The 24,540-nt window shown below is 38.8% G+C and overlaps 1 protein-coding gene across 1 annotated transcript in view; it reads right to left on the bottom strand.

Moving 5' to 3' along the window:
- Positions 1-964: 964 nt before the first annotated feature.
- Positions 965-24,540, bottom strand: part of LOC150078686 (G protein-coupled receptor dmsr-1-like) — a 34,059-nt gene continuing 10,483 nt past the window's right edge. Inside the window, exon 2 of the mRNA XM_090382601.1 lies at positions 965-3,329. Coding sequence (XP_090238727.1) covers positions 2,080-3,222 — 1,143 coding nt within the window. The 5' untranslated portion in view covers positions 3,223-3,329 and the 3' untranslated portion in view covers positions 965-2,079. The remainder of the gene's footprint in view (positions 3,330-24,540) is intronic.

The raw sequence follows: 24,540 nt of genomic DNA, 5'->3' as shown, positions 1-24,540 counted from the left end.
TCAGTCAGTGTGCACTTTAACGAAATGGGAGTAGTTTTTTGTTCATCGTAAGATACGATCTGCTAATTTTCTTTATGGTCGAATAATTACAGCGTTCCAGGTGCATTTGCAACTCCGCTCAGTTCTCTTCAAGCGCGCATTAAACTGGCGCGATACGAAAGAAGCAATCTCTTGAGGATATTTGGAGAGAGGGTGTTTGTACGTAAATGTATTATCTTTTTCCGGATTCATCTTCGCTTTGTAAACAACCCCATTTAGAAAGGAAGTTGCTACCGTGGGCAGAAATTGTCATTCCATTTCAGTTTTCAGAGTATTTGAATAAGCAAACATCCTTTCTGCAATTAGATTGTAACATCCACGCGTTATAAACTGCAGTCTACTTTTCTTGTCGAAAGTAGTTGAAGACAAATGCCTTTTTTCTTGGAGTCGATAAATATTCTTGGAGAACAGCGATGGATAATTTTTCTCCCAGATATGAACTTGTTCCGCGCAATTATTTTAATATACAACCGCAATCTTTGAATCCATCAGCATAAGTAACCTCGTTTCTGGCTCTTCAAAATCCGTGGTCTTCTACTTATAGCTGTGCCAACATCCAATAAGATACGAGATTGAGTGGAGGCATAATTTATCCTCGGCCCTCTCCTGAATAAGACAATAATGGGCTGAGTGAATTTCTGAAAGTTGTTTTGCATAGATGAGCTTGAACACGGATGGATGAATATTAAAGCACTCCCATAAACATTCTTTAAACTTTGTACTTGACCAATTCCAAGTCGCATTGGTATTGATCAAGGTGTTGTCATTGTGGTAAGTGGTGAAACAAAGAACCAATACAAGTATCGTGAAACATTTTAATGTCAAGCAATTAACGCAACAAACATCTTTGATGATCCATCACATATCAATTGAGGGCAACATAAGAGAAAAATGCCAAAGAATAAGCATTTTAGTAGCCTTATGGAATTAGCCTGTTTTTGCCTTTTATTTTAAGAGGATTCTTTCAGGGATCAGTGGAAATTACAGAAACGCAAATATTTGCGATGAGATTTAAATGAGCCCCTGGTCTATGTCTCTGCCACGTGAAGTGTAGAGACATTTGAGTTTAAGTCCCATCGCATATGTTTGTCGTTTTAATTATTCACAAGGACTACAGAAGTTAAGGATTTTACCACAACATCGACAAAAATAAATGGGAATTTTCCATATTTGTGTAATATTTTTTTTACAGTTGGATATGCAAATTTGGATCGATATTTTTTCATATTGTCTGCGTAGATTAATGGACACATCCGGGAAAACAGTACTGGATTCTTCAGCACAGAACTTTCAGTTGTATTGGAAATCTGGCGAAATGATTCGTGGTCCATTACTGGAATAATCCTCAATCTGATTTCCGTTAAGGACAGTATGTACTTTATCCTTTGGTATGGGATTCTTCGAGTTTCAGGGAGGCTGATCGTGTGTGTTTCTGTCTAGAGTGGTAGACCACACACACCTAAAGATATACAGATGGATCGCATCTTCAAATACCCAAAGAGTTTCGTGGGAAATGAACAAGCGATAAAGCTCGATAGTTACAATCAGGTTGGGACGGTAACAGTTAAGCTCAGATTCATGGTCCGTGTTTACTGTCGTTGTGAACGTTGTGCAGTTTTGGCGTGGAGAGATATAAACCCATCTATTGGCGTTTCCATTGTTGTTCCGAAATCAACACTCCAGGAGGGTCACATCTATTGGGAAGAAAGTATAGTCATGTTCCAACGCGCTGTTGGAGTACTCACGTATTCCACTTATTTGTTCAGTTCGATATCTATTTACTAGTTCTGGATAACTGATGATCCATTGGGAGAATGGGAGATAACACAGGTTGCAGTTTATATTTATCTTGAGTAATCATAACAGTCAGCATAACAATGTTGGTGGTATCATGTTAATCCGTCTTGAGTCAGGAGGTCTTATTACAGAGAGATGGGTAATTTCAAGTAGCCTTTAAAGTCATTGGCGTTGTATTACAGAGACCTCGCCAATGATTTTAAAGGGATCCAATTGTGTTTGGTTTCTTGGGCACAGGATGTTTTATACACACGTGGTGGCACATGTTGTGCTTGGTTCCGTAGGCACAGCTTTCCATTTTGTTCCGGCTCTGACTATGAAGAGGTGGACAAAAGTGTCTCTGAACTGGCGACTCATGGTGCAGTAGATGATAAAGTTGATGGCGCTGTTGATGAGGGCCAGAATGTCCATCATCTCTCCGAAGTTTAGGTAGACATTGCTGAAGAATTTCGTTCCCAGGATTCCACTAAGCAGGGCCAACAGTCCGGAAGGGAACTCAGTAAGCAAGAAAAGGAATAAAACGGCCAAAAGCATACGAGTAGTGCGATCGTGGGTTTTGTCAGATTCAGCGCGATTCTTCAATCTTTGTCTGCGCAGTTTCGCTTCGTAAAGAACCCGAATCAATCCTAGACTGAGACCTGTCAAGGCAACACACGGGATGAGCTTCGTGAGGACGCTGAACAGCCAGAAGTTGATTTTTTCCAGCAGTCTGTCATGAGCTTGGGCTATTTCGCTGAAGTCCACCTGGTACAGGAGTTTATTGCCTCGCCTGATTTCTGAAACCGTAAAGGTCAAGTAAACCGGTATGCAAAAGACAGCACTGTTGATGTACGTGCATACGATTGCGCAATGAGCTCTCCGCATGTTTCCCCAATTCATGGAATTCGCTGGAAAGCTGACAGTCATGAATCTCCAGATTGCAACAGTCACCGTCAGCCAAGTGGATATCGTATGGCACACCACCGTGAAGTGAGCGTGGAAAAGAGTGAACACAGCCCATCCGTAGGAATATTTCTCCTCATTTGGCAAGTCCGTACGAATGTGGTGGTGCACAGCGAAAGGGAGGTACGAACACATCACCAACATGTCAGTAATGGCCAACCCTGTGAGGATAGCATTCGTAGGAGACACCATGTTCTGTCGGGTGAGCACTACAATGTTCAGTATATTAGCTATCAAGCCGAAGATGCAGACAATAAGACTGAGATAGCCGTGAATCTCGACATACTGGTTCCTGATCAGCAGCAGCTGATCGCCATAATAGGGTCTGATATGGCTACCTTCTAGTGCGGCCCCTACCGAGCTCAGATTAATGGACGAGTTGGTTGATGTCATGGTCCAGGATAAGGAAGAATTTTCTAGAGTTACCAGACAGCTCTCATTCATTGTAAGGATGGAAGCAGGGTCAGTGTAGCTCTAGAAGGCCTTGAAGAGGATATACATACAGCTCCAAGAGGTTGGAATTTTCGGCTGAACTGTGGGAGAACAAATCTCTGAAACAGAAAAAAATAGATGATAGTTAAAGATGGTTTAAGTAAAGATACTGCCTTCTTAAAAAACTAAAGTAAATATTCAATATGCAATAAAAAAAGTTAAACTCACTTGCTGTAGCAAACGAGAGAACAGTAATTATTTGACACGTATCTTTCTGTTGTGATTGTACATACGAAAAATACCCTATTCAAATAATAGTCATTCAAGATAATTCTTTGGTTGGAGAAAACACCATGATACCGTAGGTTGAGACCCGACTAACTCAGCCACGTTGTGAAAAAGACCCATAAAATTTCCTCACATCATCGATGCGACTCGAACTCAGGTCTTTTCCACCCACTATGGGAAGAATGGCTACTTTCGTTATTGGATCTTCCTTGACAGGAAGATCCAATAACGAAAAACCCGGAAAAATCACATAACGAAATAACTGCTCTGGCTGCTGATTGAAAAGGTGTTCCCGCTTCGAGCCTTTAAAGAAGGGAGGTACAACAAAAGGAAAGAAGATAACACTGCGATGGATCGATCTGCCTGCTATTATACGCTCACTGACCAAAAAATTGGAAATCTTTTACAACTGGCAACGACAGAATTAAATGTACTTTACGCAAATCTAAGTTGTCACATGATGTGATCGAAGTTCCTTATCAGATAAATGCTGCACGCTTTCCTGAGGCTTCTTAGTCGATGTAGACCATGGAGAGACAGGAGATCTTTCCGATTTTCAGAAAGATGGTATTGTTTAGCGGGAGTCGTTATTAAAAAAATCACTGGTGTGTCCGAAAACAACCATCTCAATAGAGTACCATGAGTGGAAGACGGCAGAAGTTTGCCCTTCAATAATGAGACCACAGGAATTTAAAGAGAATCCCAATAGTAGGTCCAGTGCAGCTAATGAGGCAAAGAAGGATTCACTTCCCAACAATGCGGCTGGAGTTTTAGAATCTGGGACTTTGTAGTCGTGTGCCAACTCCAAGACTGGACTGTGGAACAGTTCAAAACGATCTTGTGGTTTTACGAGACACCAGATTCTCTCGTGCCCACTATTGAAACGGCTCTAGGTGTTGTGGGGTAGGTTCATTTGGAAGGGGCTGAGAGTTCGTTCATATTAGAAGGTCGCGTTACCTCCAATGGATATCTTGTGTTGTACCGACCATTTTCACTTCTACTCAGATTATGTTGTATTATTTCAAGAGGACAGCACGAATATTCACAGTACCAAAATTGTATCTGAATGGTTCGAGGAACATGCCCAAGATTTCCAACATCTACCCTGGCCACCTAATTATCAAGATCCGAATCTAATGAAGAATATCTGGGATGTGTTGAAAATGGCAGCGCGGCTTCGCAATCCTCTACCTTCCACAATACAGCAGGTATCAAATATCCTAATGGAAGAATGGTTAACCCTGGACGTAAACTTCCTAAAACACCTAATGGAATCATGCTACGATGTGTACCAGCTGTCCTTCGAGAAAAAGGTGACTCTAAAAAGGTAAATTTGAACCCCGGTCTACTTAAAGAGCGTGTGCAATTGCACTCCCGTTTCTAGCCACTCAGCTACGGAGGCCCTACAGAGTCCCCAAAGGTGACCCTACTAGATATTAAAATAAAGGTGTCTAATTTTTTTGGTCCGGGACTGTAAAATTGATGACGAGAAAGAAGCTCCAGTGAACATTGGCCTCTTCGTGGATTAAGTTGGTGTTTGAAGTCAATGGAGATATCTGAAATGTGAAAATGGTGTATGCTCTGTTGCTTCATAACAAAACGAATCTTTGGATGAAAATCTCGCCCATCTTTTTGGCAATGTTATATCCTTGAAGTTTCTTTAACCAAGAAGAATAACAGAAGGAGAATTATAAATGTGGATGTTTCTCTTTTGAGAAACATTGGTTGTAATTATTAACACCTTGGCAATCAGGTCAGTTATTTTGCTTCGGGTTTCTAAAAGCACACGAAGTGGTCCTAAAGGCACCAGAAGGCGCAGCCAGAATAACCCTCTTTCATATGGGTTTCTGTCCCCAAATGACACACTTCTGCAATGTTTACTGCACGGAATGCGTCTATTATGAATTGCTCGCGTGGATTTCGCTTCTCCACTTAATTTTCCACCTGCTTTGAGATGAAAGTGAGCTCTCCTCCAATCCTGAGTGCCGTTAATTAAATTATATTCGCTATTTACTTTAGAATTCCAGTGCCGGCCAAATTGACATTATAACAATCCGTCCCCAGTATTTGCTCCCTCTGACGGCCTCTCCAAGAACTCAATTTAATGGAAATAACGCTCGAAGTTTTCTGGCCATTGGGCTTCTCCACTTTGTTTGACGTTTAACGGAAAATGATAATTATAAGCGTAAACACTGAGCGAGCGAAGAAGGTAATTAAAAAAGGGAGGGTATTTTGCATTTGGCGTTTTCCTTTTAATTATATAAACGTTTCTCAGATTCCACATGTACAGAGGTATTTCGTCCTCATTTTGATTAAACGTTAAGTGGAATTTTCTGCTTTAATTAGCGTCTGAGCAAATGATGGTATTAAAGGATGCCCTTTGTTGGCATCGCTGTTTCCCAAGGCAATCAGGGTCAATTAAACCTCGTGGAATGGAAGAGTTGAAACATCGGGTTCTGAGATTTTATTTTCGAAACAGGAAAGAATGGAAGTATCTTGAATCTTCCGCTTCTATCTTATCTTTCGGATCAGATAACGCCATTTTCATCGCGTGAGTTTAGAGCGATCATCTCAGACGTCGATTGAGAAAAAGTTTGACGAAAGTGGAGGCCAACACCCATTTGGAAAATGATAGAATATGCAAATTAGTGCGAATAAATTAACTGATAACGGGGATGCTCATCCAGATGATAATAATGGATCGATGCGGATTTCGCAAACTTGTTTTGGATATCGAAGGAAATGAACTTCTGAAAGAAGAGGAAACCGCGGAATGAACAGAATAAAAGATTACTGAGACAGCCTCAACAATCACCGTGATTAGATGGTAGTTGTTGATGATGTGTGGTCCGTCTAAGCAATCCGGCAGAGTGCTCAGCTGCCTAGCAACCAGAGCACGTTAATGTGCAATCTCTGGGAAAAAACCAGAAACCGGCGAATGCCGATTAGTAATGTAGCGAGCTGCGCGTTGCTAAAATCAAATTAATGGACCACTCGAAGATTAAAATTATGCTGCTGCTGCTGTTCGCGATTTCGAAATACCGAATTTCTAATTTAAAAGAATTGCAGAGAGCGTGAGTGCACTTCTTCCTTATCACTCGTAAACGTAAAATAAGATTTCCTTTTGGCAAATAAATGACAGAAAAAGTTTTCGAAAAGAAGAGAGAGACGAGATGGTAAATAGATGAAAGAGAGAGAAAGATGGATGGATGTTAATGAGGCATTGGCAGGGAAAGATCTAATGTGCCAAGCCCTAAATGCTTATGCATAAATGCAGTCCAATCGCAGTACAGTTCTCTCAAGCAATCAATCCACTATGAGAAAAAGAACACCAAATGTCTATTCGTTTCCATATATAAGGAGAGCATTAACTAAGAACCTCTATCGCTAGGTGGCCTTGGTGTTAGACGTCTGTAATTTAGCTCCTGCTTTATAATAATTTAAGTGCTTTTTAAATGGCATTTTTGTAGAGTGGTGCACTGACATGTTCCTTAGATGAGTATTGGGCAGCTTGGATGGTTTTATGAAGTCTTCTTAAAGATAAGTACTGTTTATTTGAGTTTTAAGTTTATAGTGTGTAAGGTTCTCGCTTTTGCTTAGCGTAGCTACATACAGAAACGCTGGTTGACTTTTGAAAGGAGTGCTTTCTTTGTCATAAGACTGTTTGGGACCTTGGCATTGTCTCTGATTTGGGTCAAGTCCTGTAGATCTCCAGCAATTTTTCCGTTAGCCACACCTACATCGATCTCACCTGTAGTTCAGCTACTCAGACATTCTAACTCGTCGATAACGGACCACCTGCTTGGTTGTATATTCTGTTTACTGGTATCCAGTCATTTTTTGAATCTTCAGCATGGCACCTAAAGAAGCAGTTTCATGCAATGTATGTCAAAAACAGTTCGTAATTGGGTTATCTGCAAGAGTTGCAGTATCATTTACTGCGATTTATGTTCATTGATTAAAAATTTTTCGAAGTCATCACGTGTGTTAAAAAATAATTGGAGATATCCTTCCTGTAAAAAAGCTAACAATGGAAGTTCGAATTTACAATCTCCTTCTAGTCAACATAAGCTAAACTGTCAGAATACCCCAACAAATGCTGATCTCCCACGTAGCTCTAACAATCTTTCATCTCCTTCTGTCAATTTATTACCATCTCCGAAGCCCTCACATCATACAAGGAAGTCAAGCTTAGATGCTACCACACAAACTGAGGACATTTCTTACCCGTCCCCCTGCCTACAATATCCCCGAACAAAGATATCTCATTTGTTACCCTGGAACAAATGTTGAGAAAACAATTTAGAGAGAATGATGATATTAAACGGCATCTTTTCCGAATAGAAGACCAACAATGCAAATTCTTCTTGACCTAAAGGCAATGGCTGAGAGCCCTCCAATACCTCGCCCTTCTTATGTTCATCAGGTTGCTGCAGATCCAGTCCTCAGCCCAGATGCTGAAGAATTTGTTCCAGAAACAACAGCAGCGTCATCTGTCAAATCTAGTTCTACCTCTCATTCTCTCCGAGGGCAGAATCGTGTATCCTCTCAACGTATTGTTGACACAGCATGCAACTGATACCCACCACAATTAGAAATCAACAGAAACCTGGCAGTATGCAGGTGCACTGTCAAAATTATCCATCTGATCTTAATCCTGAAGTGCCTACCCATAATAGCTTGCCTTCAAACTCCTCAAGCTTCAAGGTCCCCCGCAGGAAAAACAAATATGGTAGCATAATAGGAACAAAAATATGCAGCCTTGCATTAAAATTAGAAATAGAAATCGTCCGATGTTTAGAAGTAATAATATTTTTGTTAGCAGATGGATTATTCCCAGCAGATGGATCAGCTCCTATTGGAGCTGGAAATTCCGGGTAGTGCTTTCAAGATAAAAACCAAACATCCGACTTACGCATCCTTCAGAATTGAGCTAAAGGATTGTGACCTTCAAAGTATCTAAATCCTGATATCTGGCCGAATGGTCTACTCGTCATGCCATTTGATGGAACTGTTCTAGGTTCTGTCAACAACTCCAGTGAGAAGTTAACGTCGAACTCTCAATCTATTGAGCTCTCTGCGTAGCTAGAGAATACCAGTCCGGGTTCGCATCATAGTCCATCATTTATCCTTCCTCCTAATACTTGCAAACATCCTTCTGAGACCTATGTTAATCTCAGCATTTTTCTTCAGAATGTAAGAAGCGTGAAAAATAAACTGTCCACGCTTATAGCACTTTTGGTTGAAGAAACACATGACATAATTTGTTTAGTTGAAACATTGATGCAGGAACCTCTTCAGGATGTTTTTCTACTATCGAAAAATCAACTACACTCCATACATGCCATCACATCTAGGATTAATTGAAGAGGTGGAGGGTCAGCAATTATTTTAAAATCCAACATCAATTAAATTCCTTCAGAAAGAAAAGTTTTCGCAGCTCTTAAAAGGCTATCCATGGGATTCTCTTAAAAATATTCCTATACAGGACGCCACCTTTCTTCTTATAAAATGGCTGAATCAACTGAAAACAGAGTCGGCATCCAAACTTGTAAGACTTTCTTTTCAATCCAAACCGTGGTTCAAATCCCATCTAAAACCAATCTTTAAAAGGTAACAAAAATGCCACAGGCGGTGGAAAAAGTACAGCACTTCATCAACATACATAAAGTATAAAAAGGAGCAGAGCATTGTCCAACTGCTGTATCGTCAATAATCGCTAAAATTATTGATAAGATCATGCTGCCATATCTTCAGGATGCGATCTTCGCTAATGCACCTGTCAACGTGCATTTTGGTCTTACAGGGCGCTCCATAACAACAAGCCTAGCTGACACCATTGTGCGCATCCAAACTGCGTTTCAGGATAAAGCGCAATGCGATGTCTTTTACTTAGACACCAAAGGTGCTTTCGACAACATTGATCACAAGAAAGCCATTGAAATACTGAAAAATCATTTCCTCATTGACACAATGGTTATATCCTATCTACAGTACAGCCTAAATCACAGAAATCCCATCTTCCCCCACTAATTCTGATAATATACTCGTCACAACCACAACTGGAGAAACACCTCAAGGAGGTGTTCTCTCCAGTGTTATATTTTCAGCATCCCTACAACCACTTCTACAAGAAAATCCAAATCTGCTGGCTTATGCCGATGGCTTAAAGTTGTTTATTATTTCCAAATCTATGATGACATTTCCAAGGTTAGCCATGATGCGAATTTACAGATGTGCAGAATCATCAAGTATCTTAAGAATCTCAATCTGACTATAAATACAAACAAATCTGCTCAAATAACTTATTCCTTACAGAAACAACTAAGGATTTCTAGAATCCTTTCCTGGTTTTCCCGGAAATTCTTTGCCAAAAAATATTTTATTAAATGAAACTAGAAGATGATCCTTACATTGTGTTGAAAGGTGGTTTATCACTTCATGGTGGATGTGAAGTGCTGCATTCATTGCTCACGAGAGAATGAATGCGTGTGGTGTCTCCTGATGTCTCCTGAGAGAAAGGCTTTTTCTGACTTCATTATTGACTCTTTTTTGAGATCTGGATGTTAGCATTCATAGATAAGTCTTCCACCATTTGCATTTTTGAAAATTACTTCGTTAGAAGATCTCAAAGGTTAGAGGAGAAAAGGCGACTTGCTCTACTCGAAACGATATTTCTTGCAGAACATCAACAGCACCAGAGATGACACAACTGAGAAGTAGACAATGGATATCAGACATTGTTTACATCAAAGGTGCCACAACGAATGCCTTCATTTTCACCTCGCTAAATTCCTGTAAAGATAAATGGAAGCTGTAATAATGCTAATAGACTGTTGTGAAGATTCAAAAATCAGTTTCCGAGGAACAGAACAACAGAGTATAGACAATGGACATCAGACGTTGTTGACAATTTAGAAATACCAAAAATTATCGCGCATTTTACAAAAAGAATAAAGCATCTAAAATTACAAACACTTGTCTGTTTATAATTTTTAAGATTTGCTTTTATATTAATAATTACCATTCACTGTATTAATAATAGATAGTCTAATTTCCCGCTCATAATCTATTGCCTAAACATCAAGAGAATTCATTACTCAGAGCTCTCAATTAGCTTAATTACCTCACTAAACTGTTCAAACAAATTTCAAAAAATCCACTCTTTCGAAATCACTCGGTAAACAAGCTACTCTGTATAACAGCTTTGTCATACAGAGAAGCACCATCTCCAGGGGACACCACTCTAATACACTTTAACAACAACCTGTCTTCGAATTTTATTCAAAACATCCATCTACCTTACTTAAAAGACGAAACTTTTAAAATCTGGCAGATAACCATCTTTATTGAGAGATAGAAAGTAGAAAAAAACTTTCTCGCTACAAATAAAACAACTAATTAAGAGATTATGGACTTAGAGTAACATTGTGAGCCACGTTGTCGACATCATCAACTGTGAAGGCTCTGTTAGCAAAGGAACATAAAGCCTAACGAAGGTCACCAGAATAACAAACAATAGAACAGTGTTATATCCCGGGATCCCATCACTTGATTAACTCTGTATTGTTCATGTTCGGTCTATTTTTTCTTTTATTTTTAGGGCCTTTTCATTGTCTCAAAAGCTGTTTTAGAAATTCTTTCTCATCTTTTCAATGGCTTTGGCACACCGTTAGAGAAACTTTCTTCTTCGATCAGGAGAAGCTGCGTCAAACTTTGCTTCGACTCATCATTGATCCGTCCTTTCCTATTTTATCAGCTTTGGACACTACTGGAGAAAGTATCGATTAGCGAAATATTATGGTACGAAGATGGAACATTCACAACACAAGAACTACAACCGTACCGCGCTATTCAATTTATGGAATTATTGGATTTGTCATAGGGTTCGTATTTAAAGCATAGGTGGCATCTGCTCCCTTCACCATGGGAATTATTCGCCTTTAATGAAAGTCCATTGATGGTGACTTTGAATCCGTGAATATTTCTGACGTTAGAATAGCCTTAAATTTATTCGGAAACAAAATGAAGTGTCATATATACTTGCCCTCCACAAAACCTTCAGAATTCTTGTGTAGAAAGTCAAAGTTGTCAATTTGATGAATTCTTCCAGTGTGGATAACGACTCTGAGAGCTCCATTGTACCAAATGGTCGAAAAATGTTACGACTCGTATTAAACTGAGGAGATAGAAGAAAGAAATCATCAGACCATAAGGTTATCAGTAAGATGATGCCAACTTTGAAGACAAATTACCCAGAGGAAAATGGCAAAATCGATGTCGTATGGAGATGCATATTTGCCCGTGAATTTATCAAAGGAAAAGATTTAAATGCTTCTACTATGCAGATGTAAAAGAAGGTTCTCGTATACAATATCGCTTTGAGTCTAAGGATTGGTGAGGTAGAAGTTGCTCTGAAGAATTAAATCAGATTTTATGCCATATTTAACAACTCCCAAATGTATTTTAAATCATGCATAATAAAAGATTATAATAAAAGATTCTTGTAGATAAATAATCCAATATCCACCATGTCGCAGAATACTGGCCAATTGGAGAACCAATGGTTAATATTTATCCAATACTTTTTAAATAAATCTCCTTTATCTCGATTGATCTAATATTTCTCGAAGTATTATTTTGAACACTCGTGTTCAAAAGTTAAGAAACAAATGCAAACACATCTGAGGGTAAAGATTTTTAAAATAAAGAATCTCCAGTTTGAGAACTTGTGGCAAGACCATGTCTTGAAGGAAGGTAAGACCATATACATAATATGTGTAGTGCTCTCCAGAACTTAGGGTAATTGGAATTTAAGAAAACATTGTGAACGGTTCTACCCATGGAATAGTGCTGTACAAGCTGGAGTCTACTGGGGACACCGACAAGGTACTAAAGTGGATTGGGAGTGGCCGAAAGAAACAGATGGTTGCTATAATTGGTCATTCTTCAGAGAGGGCTAGGGTCTCGATGTTCGGTGGTAAGACTACACTTGTTTCTGATCTTGAATGGTTTCAACGATGGAATAAACTGTACCACATTGGAATCTGCAAATGATATGAAGGTCAGGAGGGTGGTGAATGATGAAAGTTAGGCTGAACTTCTTCAGAAAGATTTGCACAGCCACCCAAGATCTAGGTGTTATAATACGATCAGATGTATCTATTCATTTAGGAAGGTCTTCTTGATAGGGTTCAAAGGCGAGATCAGTCTGGTGAGGACGTCAACGCAACGTCCGAATGAGAAGAGACAACGAAGCTGTGTGAGGTTACAGTACTTGGAAATGAGGCATCGCGGGGAGGGGATCTGACTGAGATGTATAAGGTGCTGAGGCGGGGTGGAAAATAAACAGCGACAGAATTTTTACATTGGAATGGGACACAAAAATCAGGAAACATAATTATGAACTACTGGATAAAACCAACAGATGGAACTTAGGAAGTTACGTTTCGTCAGGGTGCTGTCAGGCACTGGAATAAACTGCCTTCCTCAGTGGTTTAGGTTGACACTCTGGTGAAATTTAAGAGACAGCTGGATCAGTACCTTTTTTGGAGGATATTTCAAAATATCTTGAGCCTAGGCATGATTTCTTGTAATAGATATTCAAAAATTGATACAAAAATGAGATTCGAGGCTCCTCGAACAAACTTTCAGCCTCCTAAGGCACCAGTTTGTCTTCATAATGCTCTTCTTTAGCTCAAGGAAACAAAACATAGAAATAAAGATCCCGTTCACATCAGAAAGAATAATTTCAGAATGTGCTTGTTGATGGAATCGTTTTCCGTTGCTTGTCAAGAATTTAAATTGAAAACGAGACAGAAAACTATTCTCGATCTTTGAAAGAAATTTATTTCATCGATATCGCCACAATAAATGCAAGAGAAGAGAAGAGAGAGCAGAAAGAAATAGTGTTATTTCAGATAAAAGCTCCTAAGTACTTGCCAATATGTGAAAAACTGGTTTTGAAGAGCGCGGGATCAACACACCATTTTGAAAACTATTCTTTTCTAGCAGAGAATGGGGTCGGCGTTTCGGAAAAAATGAAAGTGAAATAAATAGAGCATGTAGAGTACATAATCGACTTTAATATCGAAAGAAGAAAGGAAAGGAAAGAATTGGTGGGAGATGGCGAAGTGCGTGACGAAAGTTGGATAACGCGAAATGGAGGGGAAGCCTTCAAAATCTGTTTCAATTGGCGGCTTACAGAAATCTATAAATATATCAAAGCTATCATAACCATCTGGCTCTTGTGTTTTATCTCTTCTGCGTCTTCTTGGCTGCTGTAATCCTCTCATCTCCAGAGACCAGATGGCAGCGAACACAGGACATCGGAAAGGATGAGAAAGGCGAGCTGAAAAGCAAGAGCAAAGTCAGGGTATCGATGTGGAGCAGGATGCAAAGGCAAAGATGAGGAGAGAAAGAGTGAAACACTGCTGCAGGAAGATGTTATAATAAAACGACATGATAGAAAGATATTTCGTGGGAAATTTCTTCGTCAAGAAGGAGGAATATTTATACTTTCAAGGTATTGAACATCTCATTTCTTTTCTCTTTCACTGTCTGCCTATTTCTGTCTCCTCTCTCTCTCTCTCTCTCTCTCTCTCTCTCTCTCTCTCTCTCTCTCTCTCTCTCTCTCTCTCTCTCTCTCTTTCTATTTCTTTTTCTCACCTTTCCTGTCTCTTTAGTTCTTCATCTTTATATTTACTCATATTTTCTCTCAACCGCTTTTCTTTTTGCTCTCTTTCTCACCTCCCATTTTCTTTTCTCTATTTACTTTTCTTCTCGTCTTTATTCCTTCTTTCTTCCCTCTTATTTATCTATTTTCGGTCGCTTGGTACCTCTCTATTTCTTTCTTTCCTCTCTATTCTCCATTTATATTTCTTCTCCTTTCTTTTTCTTAAAGATTCTGAAATGTCATATCTGCTTTCTGCTCTGATCCCGATTTCCAGTGGAAGATTTGTCACTCAGTATCACGTGGTAGGAGCGGTTTCATTTTTTGTGCTCTGTTCGAAGTGTTTAAATATATTTATAGCAAAAAAGAATCTGTCCCCTCCAGGAATTACTGTCAAAACACAAAATGTGCAACCATGCACTTTGGTGCGACATCCACACACAACAACTGAAATTTCTAACCAATAACTTTTCTCAGCTCCATTGGCTTGCTGAGAGCCCATCCCTTTCCAAGTAAATATTGACATTCCGATAATAAGACATTTCCATCTGGATGTTCTCTAACTAGTTATTCCATATTTGATATTCTCATATCTCACAAAAACACGCGCTGGACGTAGTGATTATTTAAACGAAAGAAACTCATTTCAAATATCAACAGAAAGAGAAATTCAGTATATCTGGAAGCATTTTTATACACGATTTAAAGAGATAAGCACACTCTTTCTTCAAAGAGAGAGATAAGAGCCGAATTTCTGAAGTATTTATCATAATAAACGAACTTTTGAGCTTTGGCATGATAAGGTCATTTCAATCAAAATTCGATTTTAAATTTGATAATAAATACATCTAAACTCAATCTTAATTTAGTCTAGTAGTCCAAAGTATTCATCATTAGTTAGGAAAACGCTAAAGCATCTTAAAGGACTATTTGAGAGAAGTTTGTATTCAAAAATACCCACTTTTATTTTGACATTCCCACCTTAAAGATGCAGAATTCTCCAAATGGATGCAAACAGAAAAAAGGGCCCTGACATCTGAGATAATGGCCAGGCGAAATGCGCTCCACTAACTCCGATAGGTGGGGGAATCGTTTGATCGACTTGCATGCCAGCGAGAAGCTGCCAAGGAAGTTCGCTCTGAATAAGTGACCTTAATTTGCCTAATGGTTATAGCAAGTGGCTTCCCCGCTGATGCTTAGTGTTAATGCTGATGTAGGGAAAAAACCAGAATGGAAAATTAAAGATGAAAAATAATCAAGGTTCTACATTTACTTTTTATCCATTACCACCCTAATGAGTTAAATTTTGTCACCAAACTTTCAGCGAACGCCGGGGTTTAATTAACACAAATGTGTTAATAACTATTCATTTATTTGCAAAGAACCTGAAGTCAAAATAGCCCCCTTTCTTGTACTCACAAATATATATTTAGTGTGGGGATATCTTCGGCTAGGATTTCTTAAATTGATCTTAACTCGGCATTGATCAAAGAGGAAAAGTAAAATGTCTTTGGATTCTCCCACAATACCATACAGAACACAAAAGTGATGGAGATCGAATATGGAGATTCAGAGGAGGAAATTCGCACACCGAATTACTTCAAAGGCTTTGCTAATTCAAAGAGCCAAATCCACACGGCTTTAATAATTTGAAAAGGAAGCAATTCATCTGGTAAGTATTTTTTCTACAACTATGCTCAATTATGTATATAAGGACCCAGTATTTATTCCATAAAGAAAATAACACTGATGTTTATTTTACATCATTAATATTTTTGTTGACGGTATTCGGTTATGGATTAATCAGAGCTTAATGATGATAATATTAGAAGGCTAGCATCACCGTTAATGGTAATTCATTAATAGCATGTTAACTTCAGAAAATTAACATTATAAAATAATGGTAATTTGTAGTTCATTTTATGTTTCTTTGTTATTGGTAAGTTTCATGTTAGCGATACTGTTAAACTTACCAGTGACAACATTAACATGTTTTTTAACAGTAAGTTTAAGCTTAACATTAAACTTACCAATGACAACATTAACATGTTTTTCAATAGTAAGTTTAAGCTTAATATTAAACTTACCAAAGACAACATTAATATGTTTTTAATAGTAAGTTTAAGCTTAATGTTACTGTTAAACCTGTCAGCGATAACACTAACGTGTTTTTACTTGTAAGTATCATGTTAATGTTATTGTTAAAGGTAATTAGATGTGAATAATGTGATAATACTAATTAAAATGTGATAATTTTAATAATACGATAATACTAATTTGGTAAAATCATTATAATAATGAATGATAAGCTGGTAATTAGCGTTCTTTGATTACACTACTCTGCATTTTTAAAAATATTACGGTTGTGTTTTCAGAAAAGGGTGTTTCTGAATCCTTTTCTAATTCTGATTTCAAAAATGACTTGTTTGTTTCCATCACGTCAAGTTTCTTCAAAAATCACGAAAGAAAATTTGATTTCTCACAAATTCTACCATTAATTTTGGCAGAAATTAATGGTAGTGCACTGAAATTATAACAAATTTCTACTTTTACCGGATTTTTATATTTAAATACATGTTGAAAGCACTATTAGAAAGTGCAGTGTGGTAAAAAGTCCACTAAACACTCACTTCTCACTTTAAAAACTGATCTACGATGGGTGAACTTTTCGTTTCTTTGATTTTCTTATAGATCCTTCTACTTTACAGTCCCTCTTCGGCATCCAGCAATAGTCAGCCATCGTGTTGGCATTCAACCTCCCCTGGTACCTCATGTCCACGTCTTTAATGTCCTGGTGAACCCTCTCACCCTGTTCACTAACACATCATAGATTTTCTGAGAAGTAGTCGAGTGAAAGTGTAAAAAATGTACCTTGACATATATTTTCAACTATATTCTTGTAGTCTGGATCCATGTTGTCTATGAAATTCTCAACAACAGACCTGAAACTAATCCATGCCTGTTTTTATCTTTTATTCATAGTTCCCTCAAAATCTCGGTCCCTCATCAGTTTGCGAATTTGAGGACCAACAAAAATAGCTTGTTTCAGCTTCTCTTGGGTGATCGATGGGAGTTTGGTACAAAGGTAGTTGAAACAGGGACCTTCCCGAGTAAAGCTTTCCCAAACTGTTTCATCAAACCCAGTTTGATGTGCCAAGGTGGAAGGAGGAGAGTTTTCGGTCTACCAGTGGTTTATGAAATACGTTCTATGATCCAGGCAACAAACTGTCCTTCCTTATCCAGAACTTGACATCCCAGTGTTTACTCTTTGTCTGACTGCCCCACACACAAAAAACAAGACATTTTTTGTAGTCAGATTGCTGTCAAAGTAACATGCTTATCACTTTAAAATCAATACAGACCAACCAACCATGTTCGTCATACTTAATATTGATCAACAACTTCTTCAAGTGCTGATGTGTTTCTTTCAAACGCACAGAATAAGCTACTAGAATTGACCTGTATTTATTTCCACTGTGAAGCAACACACCTTTGAGACTCTTCTGAGCTAAATCAACAAGTCTCAACTGTATAACTAATTCCTAAATAGTTCATTAAGTCATTTATATTAGGACTCTAATGCATTAAGGGTTTATGCCTGAAGCTGCGAAAGAGTTGGACTATGTATATCTTAGTGCACTTGCATAATTAATACATAGCCCGTGTATTAAGCTGTGTATTAGGCTGTGTATTAATGATGCAAGTGCACTAAGATATACAGTCATTTATATTACTGGAAAAAAAACCCACAGAATCGTTCAAAGAAAGGTCGAGAAAAACATCCCATGTGGTAGAAGATTTTTTGATTTAAGTCTAGAACCAAGGAGTTCTGCAGATTCCTTTCATAAATTTAGGTCCTACCAGATCATTGAGTTCATGCTGTGAAAACAGTTGAGGGCTGGGCTCAATGTCTCCAGGCGTGTAGACTTCAGTTTCATCTTCAGAAGCTTGACATGCAGTACGCTCTGCTGCTAACACACTCCAATATAAGTGGAGGACATGGAATCGACAGCCTCATCTCCATGTGGGACTGTTCTAATGGTAGATGGAATACTAGAATACACAATCCGCTTCTTACTCTTTGAATTGTATCCCTCTACATTAACAATCATCACAGTATTTTGTAGGTTTCCACCAAATCATGGGCATTGCAAATGGCATAGCCTTCTTTTTACCATTTTCCCTCAATATCAATAATTCAACGCAAGTTCGGATAACTTTATGACGTGGAGTCCACTGTTTATCTTGGTCACCGAGTTTCACTCCAAAAGCACAGCGCACATTTTTTGCAAATTCTGATATCTTGATTTTATTTAGGGACTACGTAACTTCCACAAATAAAACAAAATAAGTTCAGATTGCTCAAAGATCATTGTCTAAGATCATGTTGTTCATGATACTGCTGCCATGTTACTGTTGTCGAACATCGAAAACCATGCAGCCTGGTGTAATTCATTAATAACGTGCTAACTTCGCAACTAGAAATTGCCATTATAAATAAAGGTAATTTCTAGTTGATTTAACATGCCAGCTTGTTACTGGTAAGTTTCATGTTAACATTATTGTTAAACTTACCTGTGACGACATTAACAGGTTTGTTTCTGGTAGGTTTAACGTTGCTGTTACACCTACCAGTGACAACATTAACATGTTTATTACTGGGAAGTTAAAGCTTCCCGTTACTGTTAAACTTACTAGTGACAACATCACCATGTTTGTTAATAGTAAGTTTAAGCTTAACGTTACAATTAAATTTACCAGTGACAACATTAAAAGTTTTTTACTGTAATTTAAGCTTAACTTTGCTGTTAAACTTACTAGTAAGAACATTAACAGATTTGTTAGTGGCAAGTTTAAGCTTAACGTTTCTGTTAAACTTAACACTGACAACATTAACATGTTTATCACTGGGAAGTTAAAGCTTCATATTACTGTTAAACTTACTAGTGACAAAATCAACATGGTTGTTAACAGTAAATTTAAGCTTAAAGTTACATTTAAAGTTACTAGGGACAACATTACAAGGTTTGTTACTGGCAACTTTAAGCTTAACATTTCTGTTAAACTTACCGCTGACAACATTAACATATTTATTACAGGGAAGTTAAAGCTTCAACTTCACTGTTACTGTTAAACTTACTAGTGACAACATCAACATGTTTTTTAATAGTAAGTTTAAGCTTAAGGTTACTGTTAAACTTACCAGTGACAACATTAACCACTTTGTTACTGGTAAGTATCAATTTGAATGTCATTGTTAAAGGTAATTAGACGTTGAAAATAAAAATACTGTAAAATCAGTATGATTATGAATGTAATTTTCGTTCTTTGATTACTGCCTGGTCACTTTGTTTGGTCCAAGAATTAAGGACCGCGTGAGCCAGAATCATGACTTTGGCACGATGTGGCACGGACTCAATAAAGTGTTGAAAAGTGATGCTAAGTGACAAAGGATTGTCCTTTCTCCACAAACACTCATCATGTGATTTCGATTTGTATTGCATAGATTGCTTCGTATACTTCAATCTTTCACCATCCTAATAAAGTGGGCAAGCAGTGTAGATTACCAAAAGGAGTTACTGTCTTGTTCAATGTTATATTTATGGATGTAGTCGGTCAGGATTGACTAAATCTTTACCACGGAAATTGTAGAGGGAATTTCTGCAGCGATAATATTATTCACTTACTAAAATGATCTTTGTCCTTAGTTCTGTTTTTCCAAGTAGGATGACCTTTCTTTAAAGAAATATTTTATTCCACTTCCGAGATCAGCTGAAGCGGATGGCGCAAATTCAATTTCTTCGTGTATCTTGAAATCATCCAATCCCCAGTCAGTAGAGAGAGAAAGAGAGAAATGCATTTCCTTACCGGAGATGAAAATTCCTTTGAGTGTGTGTAAACAACATTCTATTGTTTGCACACACTTTGAGGACACAAAATAAATAACTGTTTTTTTATCTCTGACTATTTTTAAGCGAAAAATTGTTTTTCTTCTGTTCTACGAAGCCAAGAGAAATGAGGTCAAATAAGCACTTCTAAGATGCTCCTCACTCGGGAGAGACTGGAAGATTTGGATTTGAAAATGGTTTATTTTGAAAGGCGACTCTCTTCCAACTTCTTCTTCTGCCAGCAGCGATATAAGAAAATGGAGAAGAAAGTTTTGTAAGAAAGTGAAGCAACAAGCGATTCAAATCTTATTAAAGTGTGTGATGATGAGTGACACGCGAATCACTAAGCGTTCGACACGCTGCAGTTATTTGCGATGATGTTAGCGTTCATCTTTCAGCCTCTTCACCCAAACTCCGCAAATATTAACCGTCCCTTCACATCCTCGAAAGAATCCTCGAGTGTTCTTTGCTTATTAAAAGTGGATTTAGTGTCTGTGTGTTCGGGGACTTCCTTTCGCTTTCGTTATGACTCTTATTACTCCGTTTATTGAAAACTGCGGATATAATGGATGAGTTCTCTTATCTTGGCAGTCCATCAATTTCGAGCCACGGGAGCCAATTTGGAGAGGAAAGGGCGCCTCCTTACACGAGAAACAAATTAAAGATAAGAAGCGACGCGCTTAAGAGGGGGAAAGAGAGAGATGCACTGATGTTCCAAAATATCAGGCTCCCCGTACTTTCTATTTGATTGTCCACTTCTGTTTTTTACCAGAATCTGCTTTTAGCAACGAACTTTAAACTTCCAGGCGAGGCTGCATTGCACCTACAAATTTGTGGTGCAACTCCTTTGTTACGATAAGCCCACTTGTTCGAAACATACACAACGCCCTCTGTATTTAATTTGCAGCAGAACGAAGCAATTAGTTCTGCGTAGGGCTAAGTGAGCTGGCCTTACTACACCTTCGCTTGTTCTTACCACTCCTCTTCCTCTGCGTTGTTTACCAGAGAAATCTCATTTCAACTTGTAATTAAGGGGGATTTGGAGCGGCCCTGATCTGCCTTTAGTGGCGTTGCCTGCAATTACTTCTCTCCTACACTTCGTGTCCAGGGAGGGGAACTTAATTTTAAGACTGAATCCTCCCTAAAGCCGACCGCAAGTGAGCACTACAATTCTGCTTTTGTAATGGGGGCAGGAAGGAGGGGTAAGTGGAACAGTTAGGGGAAATGTCATTCAAGATTTAAGATTTTATTCCTATTCTCTTTCTGCGTTTTTCCTCTGTCTCTCCCTGTAATCTCCCTTCTCGACCGAACCTATTGGTAGCTCTCCAGGAGGCATCCAGATCAGCTAGGGTTCAAAGAAATTTCTTTTTTCTGTCACAATTACTCCTGAATGAAAACAAATCTTTTTTGAATCCCCTCATATAATCTCTCTGCCTCTGCCCTGCTAGCTCAAGACTGAAGGAAGGCGGAGTAGTGTGCATGTTGGGGAGCACTGCTGAAGTCACGTTATGTCAAACAGCCAAGTATACCACTCCAAACGAACAGCATTCATCTAAAATTTCAACTATTGATCTCCCAACTCCACTAATCACTTGGAACTCTTTGACTTCCTCTCTTTACAACTTGACTGTCTCCAGTCCAACTTTCCTAACAGTGAGGTAATTTTCCTTGGTGATTTTAATGTTCACAACTCCAGCTGGCTTCCGTTTTCTAGTTACACTGACCCAGCTGATCGACATGCTGGGGCTTTTACAATTACTAGGACCACACACAGATTGTTCATTTACCTACCAGAATACTAGACAGTCCCAACCACACAACCAACACCCGATCCTTTTTCACCAGCAACTCTTCCAAGTACACGTTCGAGGTGAGTGGTCCTCTATCCACCTGAGATTGCTACTTGGTGATGGTCTCTTTTCCAATGTAAAAATTGAATGATTTTTCTAGGAAATTTCCAAGGACCAATAATTTAAAATTGCACCATCCCCACTAAATCATCGGCCCATTTCTCTCTCTTGAGGTCGGAGAGATGGCAACTCCCATAAAACATTTCTCAATAAGCATTAATTTACGGATGTTTATAACCAATGAGGGAGAAGGTTCTTAAGTTCACAACGGATAGACATTATCTGCTAATTCCTATTCATAAGCGTATATTAGGATAACTGTCCTGCCCACATCAGTTGGAAATCTGAGTTCGAATCCCCTCAATACGAAAGGAATGTTAATGGGCTTTTCACAACGTGGCTGAATAAGTCGGTCTCACCAGTTGAATCATTCCATCATCATCTGAATGGATTCAGCTGAAGTATCATGGAATAATCGTGTTTAATTATGATGGAATGGATTCAGCTGAATCCATTCCATTGTAATTAAACACGATTGTCTTTTTCATTAAAAAAGACAATCTTCTTCGCAGGACAGTGGACATTTTTTTGGAAATCATCGAATTTGGTATAAAATCAGGCTGGTGGGAAACATTTGATTTTTCTTCACTTCTGGAAGCCAGTGTAGACGTTGAGCATGATTAGCAGAGTTCTTAAGATGCATCGAAGTATATGGTTGTCGCTGCAGTAACACCGAGGTCATTAGAATGCAGACCACCCCAGTAAGGCGGAGGTCATTAGAATGTAAGCAACGGCTCTGTGTCAAGGTGAATAACAAGCGAATAAACTCCATTCCGTTCTTCACAGAAATAAATTTGCGCTATTGGAAGTTTTCTAAGCAATGTAAATGGCTTCTGCAATCAGATATCGATCAAAGTCCCCAACCGCCTTCTAGGATTACGTCATAGCTCCTCGTGACAAAGAAGACGGAACGTGTTCTTACTGCATACATCTGCAGCAGGAGCAAGACTCAGTCCACACAAGACTATTGGAGTACGAGGTAGAAAATGGAAAAGCTAAACAAATCCTCGTCTTGGAATTCGCTCACGAGTTGCTGCTGATTTTTACCATCTTTTGTAAGATTTTGTAATTATTACAACCAACCATTTTGTTCTGAATAACGGGTGGGGCTTCTTATTCGAGCTAAAATTAGCTTTCTAATTCCAGAAGGTCTGCGAATAGGAATTCCCAATCAATAAAGTTATTGATGTCACTGGGAATATAATCGAACCTTCATATTTGTATTTCTATGGAGAATAAATATCTCATGTAAAGCAAAGAAGTAAAACCACGGATGTAGAAGACCATCTAAAGCGAAATCCTTCAATTTTAATGGAAATTTAAGAAATATAGGTGGAACATCTGCCCCTCCTTTTGTATATTGGTGACAAGTCACTCTCTTGGGTGACTCCCACCATCAAGTTGATTCTGAGGCGTTGCTGATTTTGCTGCAGTCAAGTCATCGCCTATGACACCAACTTGACTAGGGATCCAACAAAAGCGAATATCAAAGTTTAACTCTGAAAGATGGCGTAACGTTTCTAGAATGCATCTTTGGTTCGGGTTGGATTTTATAGGATCCAAGGCCAGTTATATCTCAAGTATCTCTGCAGTGAATATACTACATCCATACGGAATCCAATTGCTTGGAAAAACACAAGCAGAACCCAGAAACACTTCAGACTTTGAGTCTGAAGTGTTTCTTGGAACTGAATGCCATGGCAAGAAGTCAGGGATTCAGTTCGGTATGCTGCAAACAGTTGCCAATATCCACATAAAACTGTATCAACTTTCAGCCAGTTCCTCAGAGCTCCTCCCCAGAGAAATTAGAAATATTAGAATTACTCATAGAGCAGAGTAATAAAATTCGAATTCTTTAAGGCTCCCAACCCCCCCATGGAGCCCAACGAGGATACGTCCACTCACGAACTAACAGGGAGTGAGTACGCAAGCGAGATGTCAGCGTTACCTAGATACAATCCAACAGGTCTTGACCCGGTCCAAGGACCAAAGGAAAGGAGACCTACTGGAGTGCAGCTGACCTTAGCAAGCAGATTTACCAGCCGATTGACCCTGAACGTCCCGACACACGACTTCCCGTCTTGGCCGAAGCAGCGTATTAAGGTTGGGCCCTCAACCACCAGGCAACCCCTTTTCGGCAAGTCCATAGGTCACAGTGCATGGCAAACACGCCGGATTCTAGTGATAGCGATCACTAGAATCCGGCGAGTGATGGGCAGAAGCACTTGTAGTCCAAATTCCTCTACTAGGGATTGTTCTTTGTCCAACAATTATTCTGTCTCCATCTCCCCTCCTCATATTCATTGCTTTGTCCTAAGCCATTAGTGAAGGTGCAGGTGCTCCTTCACTAATGGCTTAGGACAATAGGGGTGAGGGGGTGGCACAGTTGATATATCATCAAAGGAAATAAAAAATAGAAGTGGACCTAAGGATGAGTCTTGAGGGACACCTTATGAAAACTGATGTGATGGCTTCTATATAGTTGACAGTTACTAAGAAGTAATTCAAGTAGATTTAGTAAAGGGGGAATTTAACCATTGGGGGGTAGTGTGTAAAGAGCAGAGGGTCAATA

The sequence above is a fragment of the Mastigoproctus giganteus genome, chromosome 10, assembly GCF_048544385.1.
Source record: "Mastigoproctus giganteus isolate SK-2022 chromosome 10, ASM4854438v1, whole genome shotgun sequence".
Classification (NCBI taxonomy): domain Eukaryota; kingdom Metazoa; phylum Arthropoda; class Arachnida; order Uropygi; family Thelyphonidae; genus Mastigoproctus; species Mastigoproctus giganteus.
The sequence above is the reverse complement of the archived record's forward strand: the minus strand, read 5'-3'. Positions and strand labels throughout refer to the sequence as shown.